Genomic DNA, 19,055 nt, shown 5'->3' on the forward strand with positions numbered 1-19,055 from the left:
ATGTACAACAGAATAAAAATGTTTCGGGAACTCCAAGAAAGATATGATATCAACTGCTAGAGATCTGTGCAACCTTAAAGTTATTTTCAACTATTCCAAATATAAAAAAAAGCTATACGCACTCTTTCTATCATGGAGATGCTTGAACAATCATCGGCATCAATAAAGATAAAGAAATGGATATCCATGGCCGACCTTATTAAGAAATGGAGTTTAAACATTTGGTAGAGCTCTAGATCTACAAGCATATCCCACATTGTATTTGTACCTTTTTTTGTCGAATACTTGTACCTTGACATCTACAGAAATGGTATTTGTACCCTTGAGATCTTCATGCGCGCAATTTATCCAGCCTTGTTACAATTAGTAAGTGAAAGGGATTAGATGCTTTCACATCAAAGTGGAATTGACCCCATTAACACAAGATCCTCTAGGCTACTTTCCTGCACCATTTATTCATAATATTCAATTTATTCTGGTGTGGTAGCAGATAGGTCTATGCTTCTTGATTTCAATAGGACTTTCTATGAGCTTTATTTCTATCTAAATGATTGAACCGAGCCTTTAAATGGTCGGTGCACGATAGGATTGATGATACTATAACAAGAGATTGTATATGGTTGGATCAATACCATTGAAAAACCTAAATCCTTATGACACATTTATCCCAAATTAATATTTGATTCACAAGAGATCTTGAATCGATACCCATGACACATTTACTCAAAACTACTTTTCATCTTACAAAAACCTCAAACTAATATTTGACTCACAAGAGATCTTGAACCGATACCTATGACACATTTACTCAAAACTACTTTTCATCTTACAAAAAACCATACCTGATGATTCTGACCCAAATCTACCCTCCATTAAGATGCGCAAGTGTCAAAACACTTGGATTTTCCAAATCAAATCTGTCTTGCAAGCGTCCCCACGAATGTCGACATGCGTGCACCTCAACAAGATTTTGGACGGAATGCTAACGAAGGGTAGATCTGGGTTAATAGTACCGGTTTAGATTTTTTCGCGAGATGAAAGTTAATTTGGAGTACATGTATCATCTATTACCAATTTGGGATATCTTTTTTGGTGAGCTTTGGATGAATATGTCATGGGGGTATCCATTTGGCTTTTTAATGGCATTAATATGATTATAATTGCCAATAATCAATCACACATGCGGTAGACAGTACCGATCAAACTACAAATAATAAGTAAACGCCCTCCGCCCTCCGTCGACGCTAGCCTAAATTTCTTAAACTGTGATTCAACCACCCCCGTACCAACCTACCAACTTGTCGATCTGCATTCTAAAATTTGGTTATCATGTGCAAAATGATTGCCGCGTCCCATTCAACCGATCGCTGCTGTTGAGATCAGAGATCGTATCGGAAGTGTCGAGATTTTCAGTCTGAAAGTGTCAAATTTTGCCGTTTTGAACGCCAACGGAGAGATCAGAGATCGTATGATCTGCAACGCAGCAAAACCTCGACAGAGTTGCATGCTCTCATTTCTGGAACGAACATGTCTAATCCATGCAAAAAGGGTGATTGACGATGGCGATATCGGATGGTGCAATCATCACATTCGACCCCACATGCGACCGTACTATGGTTATCCAAATTTAACAAATTAAACCACGTTTTTCAGTAAAGAAAGCATCTAATCTGTGCACGCCATGCACCTACACCACAACCGGAGAAGGCAAGTTGCTCATACAATATCTAGTGGCGGCACACCATGCTCATGCTTTAGAATCCGCTTTGTTATCGTAAATTTGATGTGTCGTGAAACCCCAAAACCGAATCACATGGCTGCATGTTTGGTGTGGCGTGATGTGGGGCGGCGCGACATCTTGTCCTCATTGTAAGGACGGATCTGCCCGATTCATTTCGAAGAGAGACGTGTTCTTTCGTTTCGAATCGAGCTAATGTTTAATCATTGTGTGATTCTCGTCCTCTGTAACTAAATCCCACATCTCCGTCGTCGATTCGACCTCTCCTCTTCTCCCCTCCTCGCTACTAGAAAAGATCCTCCGTCTCCGATGGCAGGCGAGGTACCCACATTGGGGAATGCCTCCGTCTCGCTAATTTAGTGTTCTTACGATAAGGTTCCCCGGACCATTGCGTATTCGGTTCGTCAACGATGGACGGTCGAAATGGGGACATGATTCACGGTCTTCAAAGAACACGCAGTACAATAATGAAAACATTTTCTGCTTTCCGAAGCAAATGATGTGATCGATTGTATTGTTTGCGAGAAGAAATTGACTAAATTACTAATTTTGTACAAGTTGTTGTTGGTCTCGCCGCCAGGTCTTGAAAATTCTGAGGAGCTCTCCATTTTTGACGTCCAACGCATCATCGTCGCCCGCCGACAAATTTTGGTGTCCCAATCAGTGCTCTGAGCAAAGGCCAGCGGACAAAAACTTAAGCATCTTCTTCTCTTGTCTTCATAGATTTTAAGTGTGAATTTTGAGCATCTTCTTCTCTTGTCTTCATAGATTTTAAGCATCTTCTTCTCTTGTCTTCATAGATTTTAAGTGTGAATTTTTAGTAAGGTTCTTGACTAAATAAAACCTTTCTGAAGTTTACACTTAATACAAAAATAAATTTTGTAGTAAGGTTTCACATTCATTCACTCGACATACCAGACATACCATCAAAATAAGTCATATAAAATGTCTGGCCAAAAATAGTTGGTTTTTTTCCCCATCGAGTCATTTCTTAAGTTGAGGGTTACCGACTCGGACGTACCGATTATTATATGAAACTGTGAACTTTCCTTGTGTCATTTAACCAACTTTTTGCTAGTTAAATTAGCAACAAGTTTTTGGTTATCGACTATCATTTGAGTTGTTTACTGACATTGATTTGGTTTTTTAAGATTACTAATTTTTTATTGAGTGAATATTCTTATTTGCCTTAGTTACTACTCTTTTCTATGATTGAATTACACGAACTCTTATTTTGGGTTTTTTTTAAAGTACTAACTTCTCCTATTCTTGACAAGAGAGTCTTCTATTATTTATCACCTATTATTTAACTTTCTTACCAACACCATAGATTTATCGACCATTATATGAAATTGCCACATTTATTTGGTGACTTCCTCCGACTAAGTAACTCAATAGAAAAGTTAATAAACTAAAAAAACGTAAATAAATGTTGGAAAATAATTCAAATGAGAGTGTAACCCAAAATTAGTTGATTGATAAATTACTGAAATTAAAGTTGATAACATGTAATTAAGAAAGGTAAATAGTTGGTAAAAGATAGAAAAGTTGTGGTAATTAAATGAAAAATAAACTTGCTAAGTAACTAAAATAATAGTTAAGTAGCCCAAAATTAGGTGATAACTCAATATGAGAAAAGTTGGTAAGTTACTCTAATTAATATTAACAATTTCTTTAAAAGTTGGTAAATGTAAGGTGTTACTAAGAAATGCAAATAAAAGATTGTAAATAACAAGAAAAGTTGGTGATTCGCACTAATTTAGGTTGATAACCTCTAAAAGAGCGAGTAAATACAAAGGATTAGCAACCAAGGCATATAAAAATTAGTAACTAAATATAGTAAATTAGAAGAATAATTAAATATTGGTAAGTAACTTTGACGAAAGTTGGTAATCTAAAACTAATGGTTAATTTAATGAAAAAAATTAGTAAATCACTCGAATTTAGGTCGATAACTTCTCATAGAGTTAGTACATGTGAAGCATTGATAAGCTATGCAAACAAAAAGTGGTAAGTTAGTATAAAAATTACTAGTTTCCAAATTATAACAAAATTTGGTAATTTCATGAACGTGTCGAGAAGTTACCAACAAATTACGCGAATCATATTTTCTCAACATTTGTTTTTCGACATTTACAATATTTACTGAAATTTATCTAAAAGGGAAACAACCCGTACTTTTTGACGCGAAATGACATAATACGGCTGTTTTAACACATCAATCTTTGTCTCAATGCTGAGCACAGGCACCACAATGTTCATTGGGTTCATTTGTCCTCGTACCTACTCTTTTTTTTTGTCATATCTTGTACCTACTTAACATACATAATTTATGACAGATGTAATTTCATTTTTTTTTTCACAGTGACCGACAACAAAAGAAGGAAAAAAGAAAACTTCTCATTGTAATTAATCCCAAAGTGAAAGTGGCCTATTGGAGCTATATACATTAGCTTCGTCCTTTGTGATCTTGTTGTGAATAATTAATCACACATTCTCTTTTTTATATCAAAGAATGTTAGCCCCAAAAAACTCTTGGAAGGAATTACAGAGGCTCCTAATTGAGTGAAACCCCTGAAACTGTTTGTGAACTAATGAAGGATTTAATCATGTTCCCGCTATACTTTAGTAACGAAGGGCCGGCTAATTAACCATGCGATTCCGCAATCGAACAAAGCTTCCCCACTTAATCAACGTTAATCTTGTTTGGTGATCACCGCAAGTTCACAAGTCCTTGTCATAAGCAAATCTTAAAAAAGATACTAATGACATCTATGGGATTCAATGGTACCAGCACTAGATTTTTGCAACCAATAAAAAAAAAATTGGGTCTTAATGCATTCAATTTGACCATGACTTGACATTATTGAGTCTTGCTAATGAGTGGTCTTAGGTGCTGCATGAAAACCATTCTGGTTCTGTCAAGAACTGATTTTTTGTTCCCAGAATCAGTTTTGGACCAGAAACTCGTTTGGTAACGCAATTTCATTTTCTATTTCCGGGACAAGTTTGCTTCCATGGCGATTACGAAACCGAAATGAGAACCAAAAAAAAAGTTGATTTTTCATTTCTGGAACAAAAGTGAGAACCATTTATGAGGAATTCATTTTCTTCAACACACATATTCATATGGAAGTCACGATCTTTGAGGTGAGAAAAAAAAGCAAAAAATCAAAAATTTCAAAACTTAACAGAATGGTTTAGAATCTGTGGCTACCCACTTTCAGTGAAATTTAAATTTTTTTAGGTACCGAAAAAAATAAATAAAAATAAAAAATTTCAAAATTTCACAAAATGGCTTAGAAAACCTATGGTCACCCACTTTGAGCAAAATTTAATTTTTTTAGTTGCCAAAAAAAATAAAAAATTCTAAAATTTAAAAAATTCACAGAATATCTTAGAATACCTGTGGCCACCCAATTTGAGCGAAATTTTATTTTTTTTAGGTGCCGAAAAAAATAAAAAAAAGCAAAAAATCAAAAATTTCAAAACTTCACAGAATGGCTTAGAATACTTGTGGCCATCCACTTTGAGTGAAATCTAAATGTTTTAGGTGCCGAAAAAAATAAAAAAAATAAAAAATTTCAAAACTTCACAGAATAGCTTAAAATACCTGTGGCTACCCACTTTGAGTGAAATTTAAATTTTTTTATATGCCAAAAAAAATAAAAATAAGCAAAAAAGTAAAAATTTCAAAACTTTACAGAATGGCTTAAAATACCTGTGGCCACCCACTTTGAGCGAAATTTTATTTTTTTAGGTGCCGAAAAAAAAAAAAAAAAAGAAAAAAAGAAAAAATTTAAAACTTCACAAAATGGCTTAGAATACCTGTGGCCATCCACTTTAAGGGAAATTTAAATTTTTTTAGGTGCCGAAAAAAATAAAAAATAAAAAACTTCACATAATTGTTTAGAATACCTGTGGCCACCCACTTTGAGTGAAATTTAATTTTTTTTAGGTGTCGAAAAAAAAATAAAAATAAGCAAAAAAGAAAAATTTTCAAAACTTCACAGAGTGGCTTTGAATACATGTGGCCATCCACTTTGAGTGAAATTTAATTTTCTTTAGGAACCAAAAAAAATAAAAAAAAATAAAAAATACCATTTGGGCATCTAAAAAAATTTAAATTTTACTCAAACTGGGTGGCTAAAGGTATTATAAGTCATTCTGTGAAGTTTTGAAATTTTTGAATTTTTCACCTAAAAAAATTTAAATTTCACTCAAAGTGGATGGCCACATGTATTCTAAGTCATTCTGTGAAGTTTTGAAATTTTTGATTTTTTGCTTTTTTTTCACCTCCAAAAATTAAAATTTCACTCAAAGTGGGTGGCCACAGGTGTTCTAAGCCATTCTGTAAAGTTTTGAAATTTTTGAGTTTTTGAATTTTTTAGGCACCTTAAAAATTTAAATTTAACTCAAAGTGGATGGCCACATGTATTCTAAACGATTTCATGAAGTTTTGAAATTTTTGATTTTTGATTTTTTTGGGCACCTAAAAAAATTTAAATTTCACTAAAAGTGGGTGGCCAGTATTCTAAGCGATTCGTGAAGTTTTGAAATTTTTGATTTCTTGATTTTTTTTGAAAAGAATTCAACAAATTTCCTATTTTCCCGAAATCTAAATTTTTTTTATTTTCTCGACATTTTGATGATTTTTTCTGGAATTTTTCAATTTTTTGGGATTTTCTGAATTTTTTTAAAGATTTTTATTAATTTTTCGAATTTTTTATTATTTTTATTCCATTTCTAAAAAAATGGATTTTTATTCCTGGAAATAGAATTTTTCTTTGTTTATCAAACGGGTTTTATTTCGGGAAACGAAATTTTGTCTTTGTTATCAAACGGGTTTTACGTTCTAAAAATACAAATTTTTGTCATTATCAAACGGGTTTTTTTTCTCAGAAACTCATCCAGGAACCAGAAATAGAAAAATCTATTTCTGGTTCAGGAACTCATTCCGGAACAGAATGGTTATCATTCGCTACCTTAGTGACGTGCTTTCTACTCACCAACCGTGGAGGCGTACATGATTAGGAGGAGATTCCAATCTGGCCCCTCTTTCCATGATAAATCGTTGCTGAAAAAGCCATTTACTTTACAAAGTGACATATGCCCATTTCTCGCCCGTCGCGTCGCCACCGAACTTGTCTGTCGCTTGCCTCGCCCCACCTCCGTCCGATGATGACGGGGTGGCAGAATGCAGTAAAAGAGTTTCCAAATTCTTTTATATCAAACACACTGTTCTTCTCAAAGAGTTGCTCGATTTGATTTCAAATATGATCCCTATCTGTATAGAAAGAATCAAAGTTGTACCCCAAGGCGGGTCAGCGACGGAAACCAACAGTACTTTACTCTAGCGGGCCACACAAGAAGCATAATGAAACACCAGTCAAGGGTTTCTTCCACTGAAAAATCTCACCACTTATTTAATCATTTTTTTCCAAGGGTTTCACCAATAACGTCGTGAGATAACGATACAAATAATTCTTAAATTTTAGATCAATATGTGATGTGATCTTTAAACTTTAAATTTATTCAATGCGATCCATGAACTTTAGTCCAATATATAATATCGTCATTGAATTTTTTATACATGTTCAATTTAATTATTAGACTGTATGAAAATGCTCGATGTTGTCAATTCATTAATTCAAGTTCCAGGACAATATTGAATATTTCTATACAGTCCAATAACTAAATTGAACATGTACTAAAAGTCTGTGATCAAATTAAAAGTTCAAGGACAATATTACACATTGGGCTAAAATTTAAGGGATTACACTGAACAAATTTAAAGTTCGGGAATCGCATTACGTATCGTACCAAAATTCATGTACTATTTGTGTCATTTATCCTAACAATAAGCTATTACGCTTTCTTCAAAGGATGGCTACTTCCAAGTACACCTCCTGATTGGATAGACTTTTTCTCTTTGTCTCAGGTGGATCGATCGTCTCTGTTGGAATAAAAGAATAGAAACTTTCAAGCATAACTTATTAGGGTTTTGATTTCATCGCATGGAGGCAAGTGCAAGTCCACACACAACTCGAGCCAGCATATAAACCATTGCGTTCCACGAGTGCAGCGCCGTCCAATCTTGACCGGAGGGCGCAGTGGTTGGCCCCCCCTGCTTGAAGAAGACAGCGAGGAACAGAACAAGAAAGACAAAGTAAACGTCGTCGTAGTGGTAAAACTCCACTGTTCCAGTCATACGACTGCTCTTTGAGGTTCCGAAGTGATTCGTGCGACGCCACTACACTACCAAAAAGGTTGTGGGACGGGTCAAGTCAACCGTGCCTGCTAGTGCGAGAGAGAGAGAGGGGTCAAGTCTGAGGTACTCAGTACTCAGCATCACTCACTCAATGATCTGTGTCTGGAGTCAAAAGCCAACGTAACATCGACGACTTTGGTGCATTTTGCTGGCGTATCCGACGACAGAAATTTGAATCAGAAAGCTGATTTTTATGCCCCTACACAGTTGCTGCTAAGGCACGATAGGGGGAGAGTAAAGATAAGTGCGGTCAAAGCATGGAGCTCGTGAAGAAATCAGGGCGTGGTCAACAACTGGGAGCTGCCCTTTTGATTGCGACAAAACTGAGGGCATATCTGGCAAGAGAAAGAAGGAAAAAGTTGATCCAAACATATAGTCACAGCGATCCGAACGTACTTTAGTTTTATCTCTTGATCTGTCAAGCGGTTTTTTCTTTATTTTCATTCGAATCTACGAGAGATTAAGGTCCGGATGGTGCCTCATAAGCTTTAGACACACGAGCTGGAGATAGAGCGAGCGGTCCAAACGAAGGGATTGCTAGCTCTCGGTAGACGATCAAGCGTACATCACGCGCTTAATCGGTGGATGAGATGATTTTGCTCCTTAACCATTAAGCCAATCCCTAACATCATGAGTTATCGTTAGAAAATTCACCTGTCGTTTTTTTGAGAAGAAATATTGAAATTAATTGCAGAACAAGTTGGGAAAGTAGGTGAGATAAAAGCGAGGGTAAAGAGATAAAAGTTTATTTTATAAGATTTCCACGCGACCAGCTGTTGCACAAAAGTCGGTCTAATTTTTTTTTTATTATTATCATGCTTAGATTTATTCACTACTCCAATTTTTTGAGCATTAATGCGTGCGGGACTTGTCTAAAGCCTAAAAGGCAACTACCTCTATTGATTTATAATAATTAATGGTAAAAATGGTACTCTAATCAGAAATTTTGGTCCAAAAGTGAGTGCAGAATTTCTGTTGACTCTACTCTTTTATTTGATGGTTGAGTTTGAGTAAACAATTTTGTTTTTTAGAAAGAAAAACATCAGTTGCGTGGTAGGTTCCGACTAGGAAGTAACATGACCGGCTCCACATTATGTGCACCAAATATTGGTTTCTTCATCATGCAAGACTGATTTAAAGAGCATATATGAACCAGAAAATGCGATAATATACATAGTACTCCATATACTAAAAGAAGATTACAAAGAGTTATGATAATAACTGTAAGTGAGAGTTTGGGGTGAGTCGTATTCGATACCCATCATAAATATTTCATTTGACTTTGTGAATCAATCTCCTATATACGTTATAATTTATGTCCTGTTTAGAACGAGAAACGACTTTGATCATCAAATGGCAATGTTTTTCCTCCAACTTTAGACATATGGAGACTTTCGTGGTCCTAATTTTTTGTCAGTGAATTTAGTTAAAAAAAAAAAACTAAGGTAGCCATTACTTTCACGGTCCCAACCTGACTTTTTTTTTTTGTGTGTGTGTGTGCATTTTGTCATGTTTAATTTATGAAATATCATTAAATAAAGAACTTTAGAAAAATATGATCCGTAATCTAATTAAGAGCCTAAGATTCATCTCCATCATCAGCACTTGATCTTGAACACGTTTTTTTTCTGTCAATTATTGCAAAATATTAGATGTCACTATAACTGAAAATGAGATTTGTACGTAGTTAATTTAAAAAAATAAAGAAACTTTTAATGGGTATCACCAAGGCATTTGTCGAATAGCTAATTGAGAAATACTTCTGTTTTCAATGCGTCCATTGACTAACCTTGAGCAATTCTTTACGGCATTAAGGTTGCCTTGGTTTTTAGGTTTTATCGTCATGCAAATGAATTTATGTTGAGATCTGGTCTCTATCGGTTTATACCATCGGCAAAACTGAACTCATAATAACTGTTCGAGGTTCTTAAAAACCCCCTCACCCTAACTCGAAGAAGTTACCCTAGGAAGCGGATGTGCCGGTTATATCTTACAAGATGTTCGCATGTTGCATGAGAAAATCGACCAGCGATACATTTACGCGTCGAAAACGTTCGGTTTGATAAGCGACCTGGAACTTCACGGTGTGCATGCGACGTGTTACGGAACCGACAATCTCGGTTTAGTTCGAGATGTTGTACCATCCTAGCTACGATCTTGTCAAACTTCCGGGTGATTGATTGCAAGAGCCGTCACATAAAGGCCTCACTTATCCACCCAACCCGAGCGGTCGATATTTATTGGCCGTCTTCTTAGGCAAACCCATAATTCTTCGTTTACTTTTCTATCAAATCTTCTCGTGAGGACGAAGATGCAAAGGAGATGATTTCCGAACAGCCCCGATTCATGCCGGCGTGTACAGGGCTGTATAGTTGATGATATGTCGAGGGCTTAAAAGGAAAGAAAAAGAATAAAAAGAAGCCAGATGATCAATGTATTCACACCAGATAACGATATCTGTCCCGTGTGCAATTACATAGATACCCTTTCCGGTCTCGAATGATATGCTAAAGTGGAGTCTACTATCATCTGCGAGCTTTGCTTCCAAGCAAGTGCCGCTTGCCTGGCTGTCGTTGCGCCAAGGGCCGCCGAGAAGAGTTTTAAGGAAAAGAAGAAAAATAGGACCAACGTGATTTGAATGCAATTTTTAGGTCGGACTTTCGACTATTGACTTGGAGATAGGTCTCATATCAATTTATTTCATATGCGGGGTCCTCTCGTTCGATCAAATTGCACGAGCCATTCTTAATCTTGCTCGTACATGAGAAAGGGGTTGTCATGTCCCGCATGGCTTGTCTGTGGAGTTCATATGACGTTACATCCCATGTCACTTATTCACGGGGGTCCATACGCTCTTTATACATGTACGGTCTCTCTCTCTCAGCCCGTTAACTCAAATTTTTGAGCCGGATGTCCTAACGAGCACCGAGCGAGTTGGTTTCGGAACATGAAAAGCATCACTCGCGCTAAACAGGAAAGACTTAATCACGGGAGGACATTCAGAAAATCCTAGTGAGCATAAATCCCCACACATATAAAGCCCGAAGGACAAGACTAATAGATGACGAAAGGGGAAACAATTGAGATTGCTTTTTTTTCCCTCGCTAATACCCTTTTTTTCCATGCATCATACACATCAAGAACCTCCGTGTGGCTCTTACTCCCTGCGTTATATTCCTTTCTTGTTTTTATCAAATTATTAGTTGCCACCAACGACCCTTTTTGCCTCTTTGAAATCGCAGCTTTTGTTCAACGAGAGGCTACTATACTTTGGTTTTATTCAATACAAAACTCGAAAGTTGCCAAAGTGCGACAAAAGGCCAGTTCGCTCCTTATTCCATGTCGTGTCTGGTAATAACCTGTTCTCGCTCGTCCAATGGGATCCGAGCCGGCCCTTGCCACGTGATGCTCGACCCGGTGGTTCGCGCTTATATAAAGAGTGCGTCCCCAGCTTCGCTATCTCATCAAACTCTCTCTCTCTCTCTCTCTCACACGCACACAGACACAACACCCACCAAGGGCTCCTTCTCTCTCTTCGCTTTCCTCCCTCGTTTTCCTGTTGGCGTGCTGAGAGCAAGTTCCGGCTCGATCACTCGGAACCCTAGTTCTTATTCACTCGTACGTTCGATCCTGTGTGTGTGTGTGTGTCAAACAGAAAAGTGCGTGATAGATGGAGGAAGTGCATGAAGAAGCTCTTTGCTTAAGCTGGTTAGAGAACGTTGCGTTTGATCGTTTTGAGTGTTTGTGTGTAGGCGGGAAAGTTTTGAGGGAGCACAAGAGAAGTAAAGATGTGGAAGCTTAAGATTGGAGAGGGAGCGAACGACCCCTACCTGTTCAGCCTGAACAACTTCGTGGGGAGGCAGATATGGGAGTTCGACCCGGAGGCCGGGACTCCCGAGGAAAGGGCCGAGGTCGAGGCCGCCCGCCAGAACTTCTACAACAACCGCTTCAAGGTCCGCCCCAGCTCCGACCTCCTCTGGCGGTTCCAGGTATGTACTCTCTCCCTCTCTCTCTTGTGGGCACTCGGTGCGCATGCCGCATGCCGCCTTCATTTCATCGACGGCGATCTGAGCGCCACGACGCGTATCGGCGAATAATCTTTCCTTCCATTCACTAATAGCATCGAAAAGAATTTCACAGACCGTGTGATTCACATCAACTTGTTTGTGCCCTTCTTTTGGTTTCATTAGTACGAGATCACATCAAATGATTGGAAAATTTGCTTTCTTCACTAGTGTTGAAACGTGATAAGCAGTAGTAATCTCCGATTAAAGAGATCTTCTGTTTTGATGCTTACCTCCCCGCGGAGTTTCCTTTTCTTTCGTTCTCTCTCTTTGTTGGCATATCGACATAGTAACATGCATGGCCAGTCTTGAGAAGTTAATACGATCGAGACCTTTGATAGCTAGCTACCCTTGTGCATATCTTTAGATCGCCTCGGTTACGTCTTTGACTTTCCTTTTCTATCTTCACTGTTCTGTTGTTCTTGGGCTTGTGATCCGCTCCATCGAACGAGATCCAGAGGTCTCAGATCGGAGAAATATGACTTAGAAGGATGAATGCTCGTATATTGTGACCATAACCACATGTCTCGCTCCTTATTTGTTCATGAGCCACGGACCACTTCTCTATTTTTCTTGATCTATCTTGGCCACAATATGCGTGGGTCGGGGGGACGATACAGTTGAACTCAATAATTTTGTTGGGCTCCACGCATGAGCTATATAGGCGGTGATGGCCAAACTTTATCGGAAAAATTATCCAAGATATCTCAGACAACAATAACATCCTTTCATTTATGTGTCCACATTAATTCACTCATCAGGTTAGGTCCCTAACGTGCCCGAAAAACAAAAAATGGTATGGTCCCCAAAATTTCTATGGCCGAGAGTCGATCGGAGCCTGGACTCCTCGCATCATTAATATGAATATCCCCCACAGACATAATTATAAATTTACCATACATGTGTAACACATCGTATCGCATCCTTTGCTTACAGTACCACTGTAGCAACGGCCAACGAGACGTTGCCATTTTTTTATTTTACGGGTCCTCGGTTTCCGCGACGATTAATTTGTCCTTCCTTAGGGTTTGAATCTTGAGTGAAATGCATGAAATTACTGCCGTGTAAATCGATGGGCTCATGCATACGAGGGTTAAAGAAAGGAAGAATCTGACCATATGGCCGGACGATCTAGAAAATTTTCCACAAAGCTTTATCTATCGGGCTTTGTCTGCACGCCAGCTTAGAAAAATTCGACCCTTTGATTTTGACTCGTAAAACCCTAGACGGTCTCATAGATAAAAATCGAAGGCCGTAAAAAGAAAACAATTTCGCTCCATCAGTAGTTTACCCACATCAGTAAACAACCGGAAAGAAAAAGACAGTATATTGCTCGCCAAGCTGTATTTAACCCGATTACCCATATCTCCAGAAATCATCATATTAATCCATTCTTGTCGTGTCATGCGTTTTGGAAATCAGTAACGAATAGTGTAGCATGGCAAGTCAAATTGAAATTGCTCTGTGGATTTGACACGTAACCCTTTGTTCTCTAATTTTCAAAGTCAACTTTGCACCACACTGCTCGAAAGTCATAACATGCATGAAAAGCTCACCAATCGCTCCAGTCGCAGCCCTTGACCCACTTCCTCGCTCCACCCCTTTTGCATCCGCGATCACTTTGCCATGATCCTTAAGAAAACGAGAAGTGAAAAGGATCGCGTGTCTTCGGTAATTTCCCGCGAAGCATCGTCGTGCACGGCAGTCCGACGTTTTTGTCCTGTCCGTGTCCGACGACACGACCTTTTTGACTTTCTGCAGCAGGCCTCTTGTTCACAAGAAAAGAAAAAGGGACCAAGTACGCCTCTCCCCTCCTTCACCAACCGACAGTTTTCGCTTCGTGCGAGAACTCCGTAACCCTTTTGGAATCCTTGTTCTTCCTGGATATATGCTCGTCTTCTGAACTCTTCCTGGATATATGCTCTTGTCTTCTGAACATGGCCCAGAAACAGGGGGACAACGGAAGAACGTGCGGACATTAGAGAACTGAGATTAGATTCCCAGGTCGGACCTCGCGCGGTTTTCTTTTTTTTTTTTTTTATATTCGGCGACGGGTCCTCCGATGTCACTTGCTCCGGACATGATGCGACCCGGCACCTGATCGGTTTGGTCCGAAAGGGCGCGCGGCGAGAAAAACGGTCCGGAGTCCGGACACATCTCTCGATTGTTTACCGCACGTTTGATCACCAAGCTGTTCATGTGCTTAGGATTTGATTTTTTATTGGGACTAGGGTTGAATCTTAGGACATCGGCCGGTCAAGATTTGGTCCTACAGTTATATTACTTACTTTTTCGTGTTTGTTCATTTTGGGACTGCCCTTTGCTGGGGCCCACCAGAAAACTAGATCGAGCCCCCTGTTTTTGTCCGTTTGTGCGCCCGTTGACTTTTTTGACTTTTTCCTTTTTCCTATAAATGACGTCCACTTAATTGGCGGGATTTTTTGTTCTCTTTTCTTTTTCCGTTTGCAGTTCCTGAGGGAGAAGAAGTTCAAGCAGACGACCCCTCCGGTGAAGATCGAGGACGGCGAGGAGATCAGCTACGAGAAGGCGACCGCCGCCGTGCGGCGGGCCGTCAGCTTCTGGTCTGTTCTGCAGTCCGACCATGGCCACTGGCCCGCCGAGAACGCCGGCCCCATCGCCTTCTACTTCCCTCCCCTGGTGGGTGTGATTACCCCCGTCGACCGGTTTGAATTTCTCCGACCGGACCGATTCGCGCCGGCGACGTCGTAGCTTTTTTTTTTTTTCACTTCTTCTTTCGTTTTTTGATAGCACGTTGTGATGATCGGAGCTGCGGTTCGCGATTTTGCAGGTCATGAGTCTGTACGTGACCGGACATCTGAACACCGTCTTCCATGCCGAGCACCGCCGGGAGATCCTCCGCTACATTTACTACCATCAGGTAACGTCGAAACGTCCTTAGACCGATACGAGGTTGAAGCTGTTAGATGTGGGCTGCGACTGTGTGACTACGTTGAGCTGGATTTTGCTGAAAATGGTTTGTGTGCGTGTGCGTGTCGCAGAACGAAGATGGTGGCTGGGGACTCCACATTGAAGGCCACAGTACGATGATCGGGACGGTCCTCAACTACGTCTGCATGCGCCTTCTCGGCGAAGGGCCCGATGGAGGACTCGACAATGCTTGCGAGAGAGGGAGGAAGTGGATCCTCGACCGCGGCGGTGCCATCAAAACCGCCTCCTGGGGCAAAACTTGGCTCGCGGTACTTTCAAATGCTCGATCACGATTTCGTTCCGTTCGCGCGAAATGCATAACTGCATTGCTCTTGATATTAACGGTTGGACTTTGGTTATCTTTCTTGTAGATCATTGGTTGTTATGAATGGGCTGGATCCCACCCAATGCCCCCAGAGTTTTGGGACTTCCCTTCATTCATGAGTCCAGGTAAGCAACTTGCTCGGCTTAATGCCCGAATGGGCTTTTCTTGTACTCTGCCTCTGACCAGAGGATTCTGTTTCCTCTGTTTGATGCCGAATTGGCTTGTCGTGTAATCTCTATCAAGGCTTGCTTGTTCTGACTTTTGTTTGCGCCGGAACCTCTATTGCAGCACAAATGTTCTGCTACTGCCGTCTGACTTACATGCCCATGTCGTATCTGTACGGGAGAAAGTTTGTCGGTCCCATCACCCCTCTCATCAAGCAAATCAGAGAAGAAATCTACAACGAACCTTATGATCAAATCTCGTGGTGGAAAGTCCGCCACTTATGCGCACCGGTAAGTTCGACGGGTCACTTTTTTGTTAAATGATCATATTGTGATGTAATCGCGCGGGTTCTGAAAGGATTCTTGACGGTTGTTTCAGGAAGATGCACACTATCCTCACACGAGATTGCAGACCCTCATGTGGGATACTCTCTACTTTGGCACCGAGCCTCTTCTCAACCGATGGCCATTCAAGAAGATTAGGGATATTGCCATTCAGAAAACAATGGAGCACATTCATTATGAGGATGAGAACAGCAGATACATTACCATCGGTTGCGTGGAAAAGGTAATGCCAGTACCAAGAATAAAAGAGTTGAATGGTTCTGATAAGTTAATGCGCAACGACATGTACGGTGTTTCTAACACTCTGCTATCCAATTGAATTGAACAGCCATTGATGATGCTTGCTTGTTGGGTCGAGGATCCACATGGGGAAGCTTTTAAGAAGCATCTATCCAGAGTCGCAGATTATGTCTGGGTTGGAGAAGATGGAATTAAGATGCAGGTTTGTCTTTATAGCTACCGAAAACGAGTCCTTAAAAAAGCAAATCTTTAGCCTTTTGGCTTCTTAACATAAAAGAGCCACTCAAATTGTCGAGAATTTAACACTTTCCAATTGTCGCAGAGCTTTGGAAGTCAAGTGTGGGATTGTGGTCTCAGCCTTCAAGCGGTGCTTACTAGCGATCTCATCGATGAATTTGGCCCTGTCCTTAAGAAAGGACATGAATTTCTGAAGGAATCTCAGGTGTGTGTTAGTCCTTGAGCTATTTCTTCAATCCAGTTGAGGAGTTTACTCACCTTCTCTCGTTCCTCATAAATTTAACTGAAACTGTTTGTCTGTAATTCGACAAGATTGACCGAAACCCCTCTGGCGACTTAAAGAAAATGTACCGTCACATTTCCAAAGGAGCATGGGCTTTCTCGGACAAAGATCATGGATGGCAAGTTTCGGATTGCACGGCAGAAAGTTTGAAGGTGAGCATTTTTTTCTTCAGTGTTCAGGTTGAATACCGGACTTCATCCAATTGGCTATTCCTAACCAAGTTCTCTTTCATTCCAGTGTTGCCTACTTTTCGCTATGATGCCGCCGGAAATTGTTGGACAAAAGATGGAACCTGAGAAGCTGTATGATGCTGTCAATGTTATCCTCTCTTTACAGGTAATCAATGAGTTACATTACAATAGACAACTGATCTATTATTAAGAAGGGGGAGGAGCATGTGTGAAAATTAGAAAATTCTGCTTCATCCTCCATTGCCCTCTGTCTGAGGACATTGGACATGTGTAAGTGTCGCTAATAAGCATCAACAAATCGTACAGAGCAAGAATGGTGGTATGTCAGCCTGGGAGCCATCAGGAGCTGGATCATGGCTAGAGGTATTTGCTCGACTTTCTTAAATTTTCTTTTCAAATTTCTTAGGAGTTCCCTAGCTATCAGATAGTAATCCATCTTCTACTCGTTTCTTCTTCAGTGGCTTAACCCGGTGGAGTTTCTTGAGGACCTCGTTATTGAATACGAGTAAGTAAAATATAGACCCCTATATTTTGTGGATTGTCTCTGGCTTCGAAACTTTTTCTGATGATGAATTAAATTTGATACAGGTACGTGGAGTGTACTTCATCTTCAATCCAGGCATTACTTCTGTTTAGGAAGTTACACCCTGGGCACAGGAAGAAGGAGATCGACAAGTTCATTGTGAATGCTACTCAGTTCATTCTAGACATTCAAAAGCCCGATGGTTCGTGGTATGTGTTATCTCTAGATCATTAGATGTGGGAAATTTTTACCAGTTCATGGTTAGAAATGGTCCAACGGGGATAAACTGAATCAAACCCCTATGCAGGTATGGCAATTGGGGCATTTGCTTCATCTATGGCACTTGGTTTGCGCTAGTTGCCCTGGAGGCTGTCGGCAGGACTTACGAAAACTGTGAAGCTGTGCGCAGAGGGGTTGAATTTCTGCTTAACACTCAGCTTGAAGATGGCGGTTGGGGAGAGAGCTACCTTTCATGCCCCACAAAGGTGGTTTTCAATCAGTTTCCTCTTTACATTAGTAATGTGTCTCTGTTTCTCTCTCCTCTTCCCAGTGTTCGGACAGTTTGTTCCATCACTTCTCCATGACTAACTGGATCATTTTGTTCTTTGTGACAGTCTTACAAGCCTCTTGGTCACACAAACTTGATACATACGTCACTGGCCATGATGGGTTTGATCCATGCTGGACAGGTCAGTTGATCAACCGTTATTGAAATGTCATAAAACTTTTTGCAGTTCTCCAGAAGAAAATTGACATATGTGACCATGCTTTGATTAGGTTGAGAGAGATCCCACACCTATTCACCGGGGCGCGAAGATCCTGATCAACGCTCAACTAGATGATGGCGATTTCCCTCAACAGGTACGTCTCCTCTCCTTAAATTTAAACTGTACAAACGGAGAAACTATGAACGCAAAGATCAGCGACATTCATATCTCGGGGCTGCTTTCTCAAGTTCAACTGCTGACACGCTTCTTCTACATTGACAGGAGCTGATGGGTGTCTTCATGAGGAACTGCATGCTGCACTACTCGGCCTACCGGAACATCTTCCCCACCTGGGCCCTCGCAGAGTACCGCCGATTCGTGCCCTTGCCTTCCAAAGGACACTAGATCTGACCCCGTTCCCTCCACAAGCGCGGCAAGCACGGGGGACAAGCCCAATAAACAAAGAGTCGAAGTAACGTTTTCATGTATAGATGTTCACGTGCTTTGGTGTAAATCCCGCCCGAAATAACCTTAAGCCTTAAGCGCCCCCACCACAAGATGCAATGTCTGTATTCCCTTGTTACTATTACTTCAGCTGTAATGTCCTGGACGACATGGAAAGTCATGGACCCTCCCTCACTCTCAAAGTGGAAGTCGAACCCAGAAGAGAGAGAGGCGTCTTCTTGTAAGCGAGATGGATATTCTTTTTCCTTGGCAAAATGAAAATAACTAGATCTTCTGTGGAATAATATTTCCTGCTCTGTGTTTTTTGACTCTGTCCTTCAACGAGCCACATCACTCTGACACTGACCTGCGAACCCCTCCTCCTCCTCGTACTTATCCAAATCCATCGTCAAGATCATATCACTTCAATGACCTTCCTCTTCGCAAACGCCACCATCGAGGTTCAGCAAAGAAAGATGGCGGAGGAACAAGAAAATCACAGACCCAACACGCCGATCGTCGTAGCCATGAAGGGCCACCCGGGCACCGGCAAGTCCACCCTCGCCCGCGCCCT

The 19,055-nt window shown here is 40.4% G+C and overlaps 1 protein-coding gene across 3 annotated transcripts; it reads left to right on the plus strand.

Annotated features, from left to right (window-relative positions):
- The first annotated feature begins 11,430 nt into the window (after window positions 1–11,430).
- LOC115682747 (beta-amyrin synthase-like) lies at window positions 11,431–18,786 on the plus strand. 3 transcript variants are annotated; one of them, XM_056321578.1, is made up of 19 exons: window positions 11,431–11,448; window positions 11,762–11,998; window positions 14,543–14,731; window positions 14,883–14,972; window positions 15,094–15,291; window positions 15,394–15,472; window positions 15,636–15,802; window positions 15,891–16,079; window positions 16,185–16,298; window positions 16,419–16,538; window positions 16,646–16,768; window positions 16,854–16,952; window positions 17,114–17,170; window positions 17,266–17,312; window positions 17,396–17,539; window positions 17,638–17,815; window positions 17,945–18,019; window positions 18,108–18,191; window positions 18,320–18,786. In XM_056321578.1, exons 2-19 carry the CDS (start codon window positions 11,798–11,800, stop codon window positions 18,440–18,442), a joined length of 2,277 nt encoding a protein of 758 aa, XP_056177553.1. In that variant the 5' UTR covers window positions 11,431–11,448; window positions 11,762–11,797; the 3' UTR covers window positions 18,443–18,786. The 3 variants fall into 3 exon arrangements, with proteins under 3 accessions (XP_056177553.1, XP_030462926.1, XP_056177554.1); XM_030607066.2 differs by lacking the exon at window positions 11,431–11,448 and adding an exon at window positions 11,472–11,627; XM_056321579.1 differs by lacking the exons at window positions 11,431–11,448; window positions 11,762–11,998 and adding an exon at window positions 13,925–14,077.
- The last annotated feature ends 269 nt before the right edge of the window (window positions 18,787–19,055 follow it).

The sequence above is a fragment of the Syzygium oleosum genome, unplaced genomic scaffold, assembly GCF_021117445.2.
Source record: "Syzygium oleosum isolate NSW1041296 unplaced genomic scaffold, Sole_v2.1 Sole_v2.23, whole genome shotgun sequence".
Taxonomy (NCBI): Eukaryota; Viridiplantae; Streptophyta; class Magnoliopsida; order Myrtales; family Myrtaceae; genus Syzygium; species Syzygium oleosum.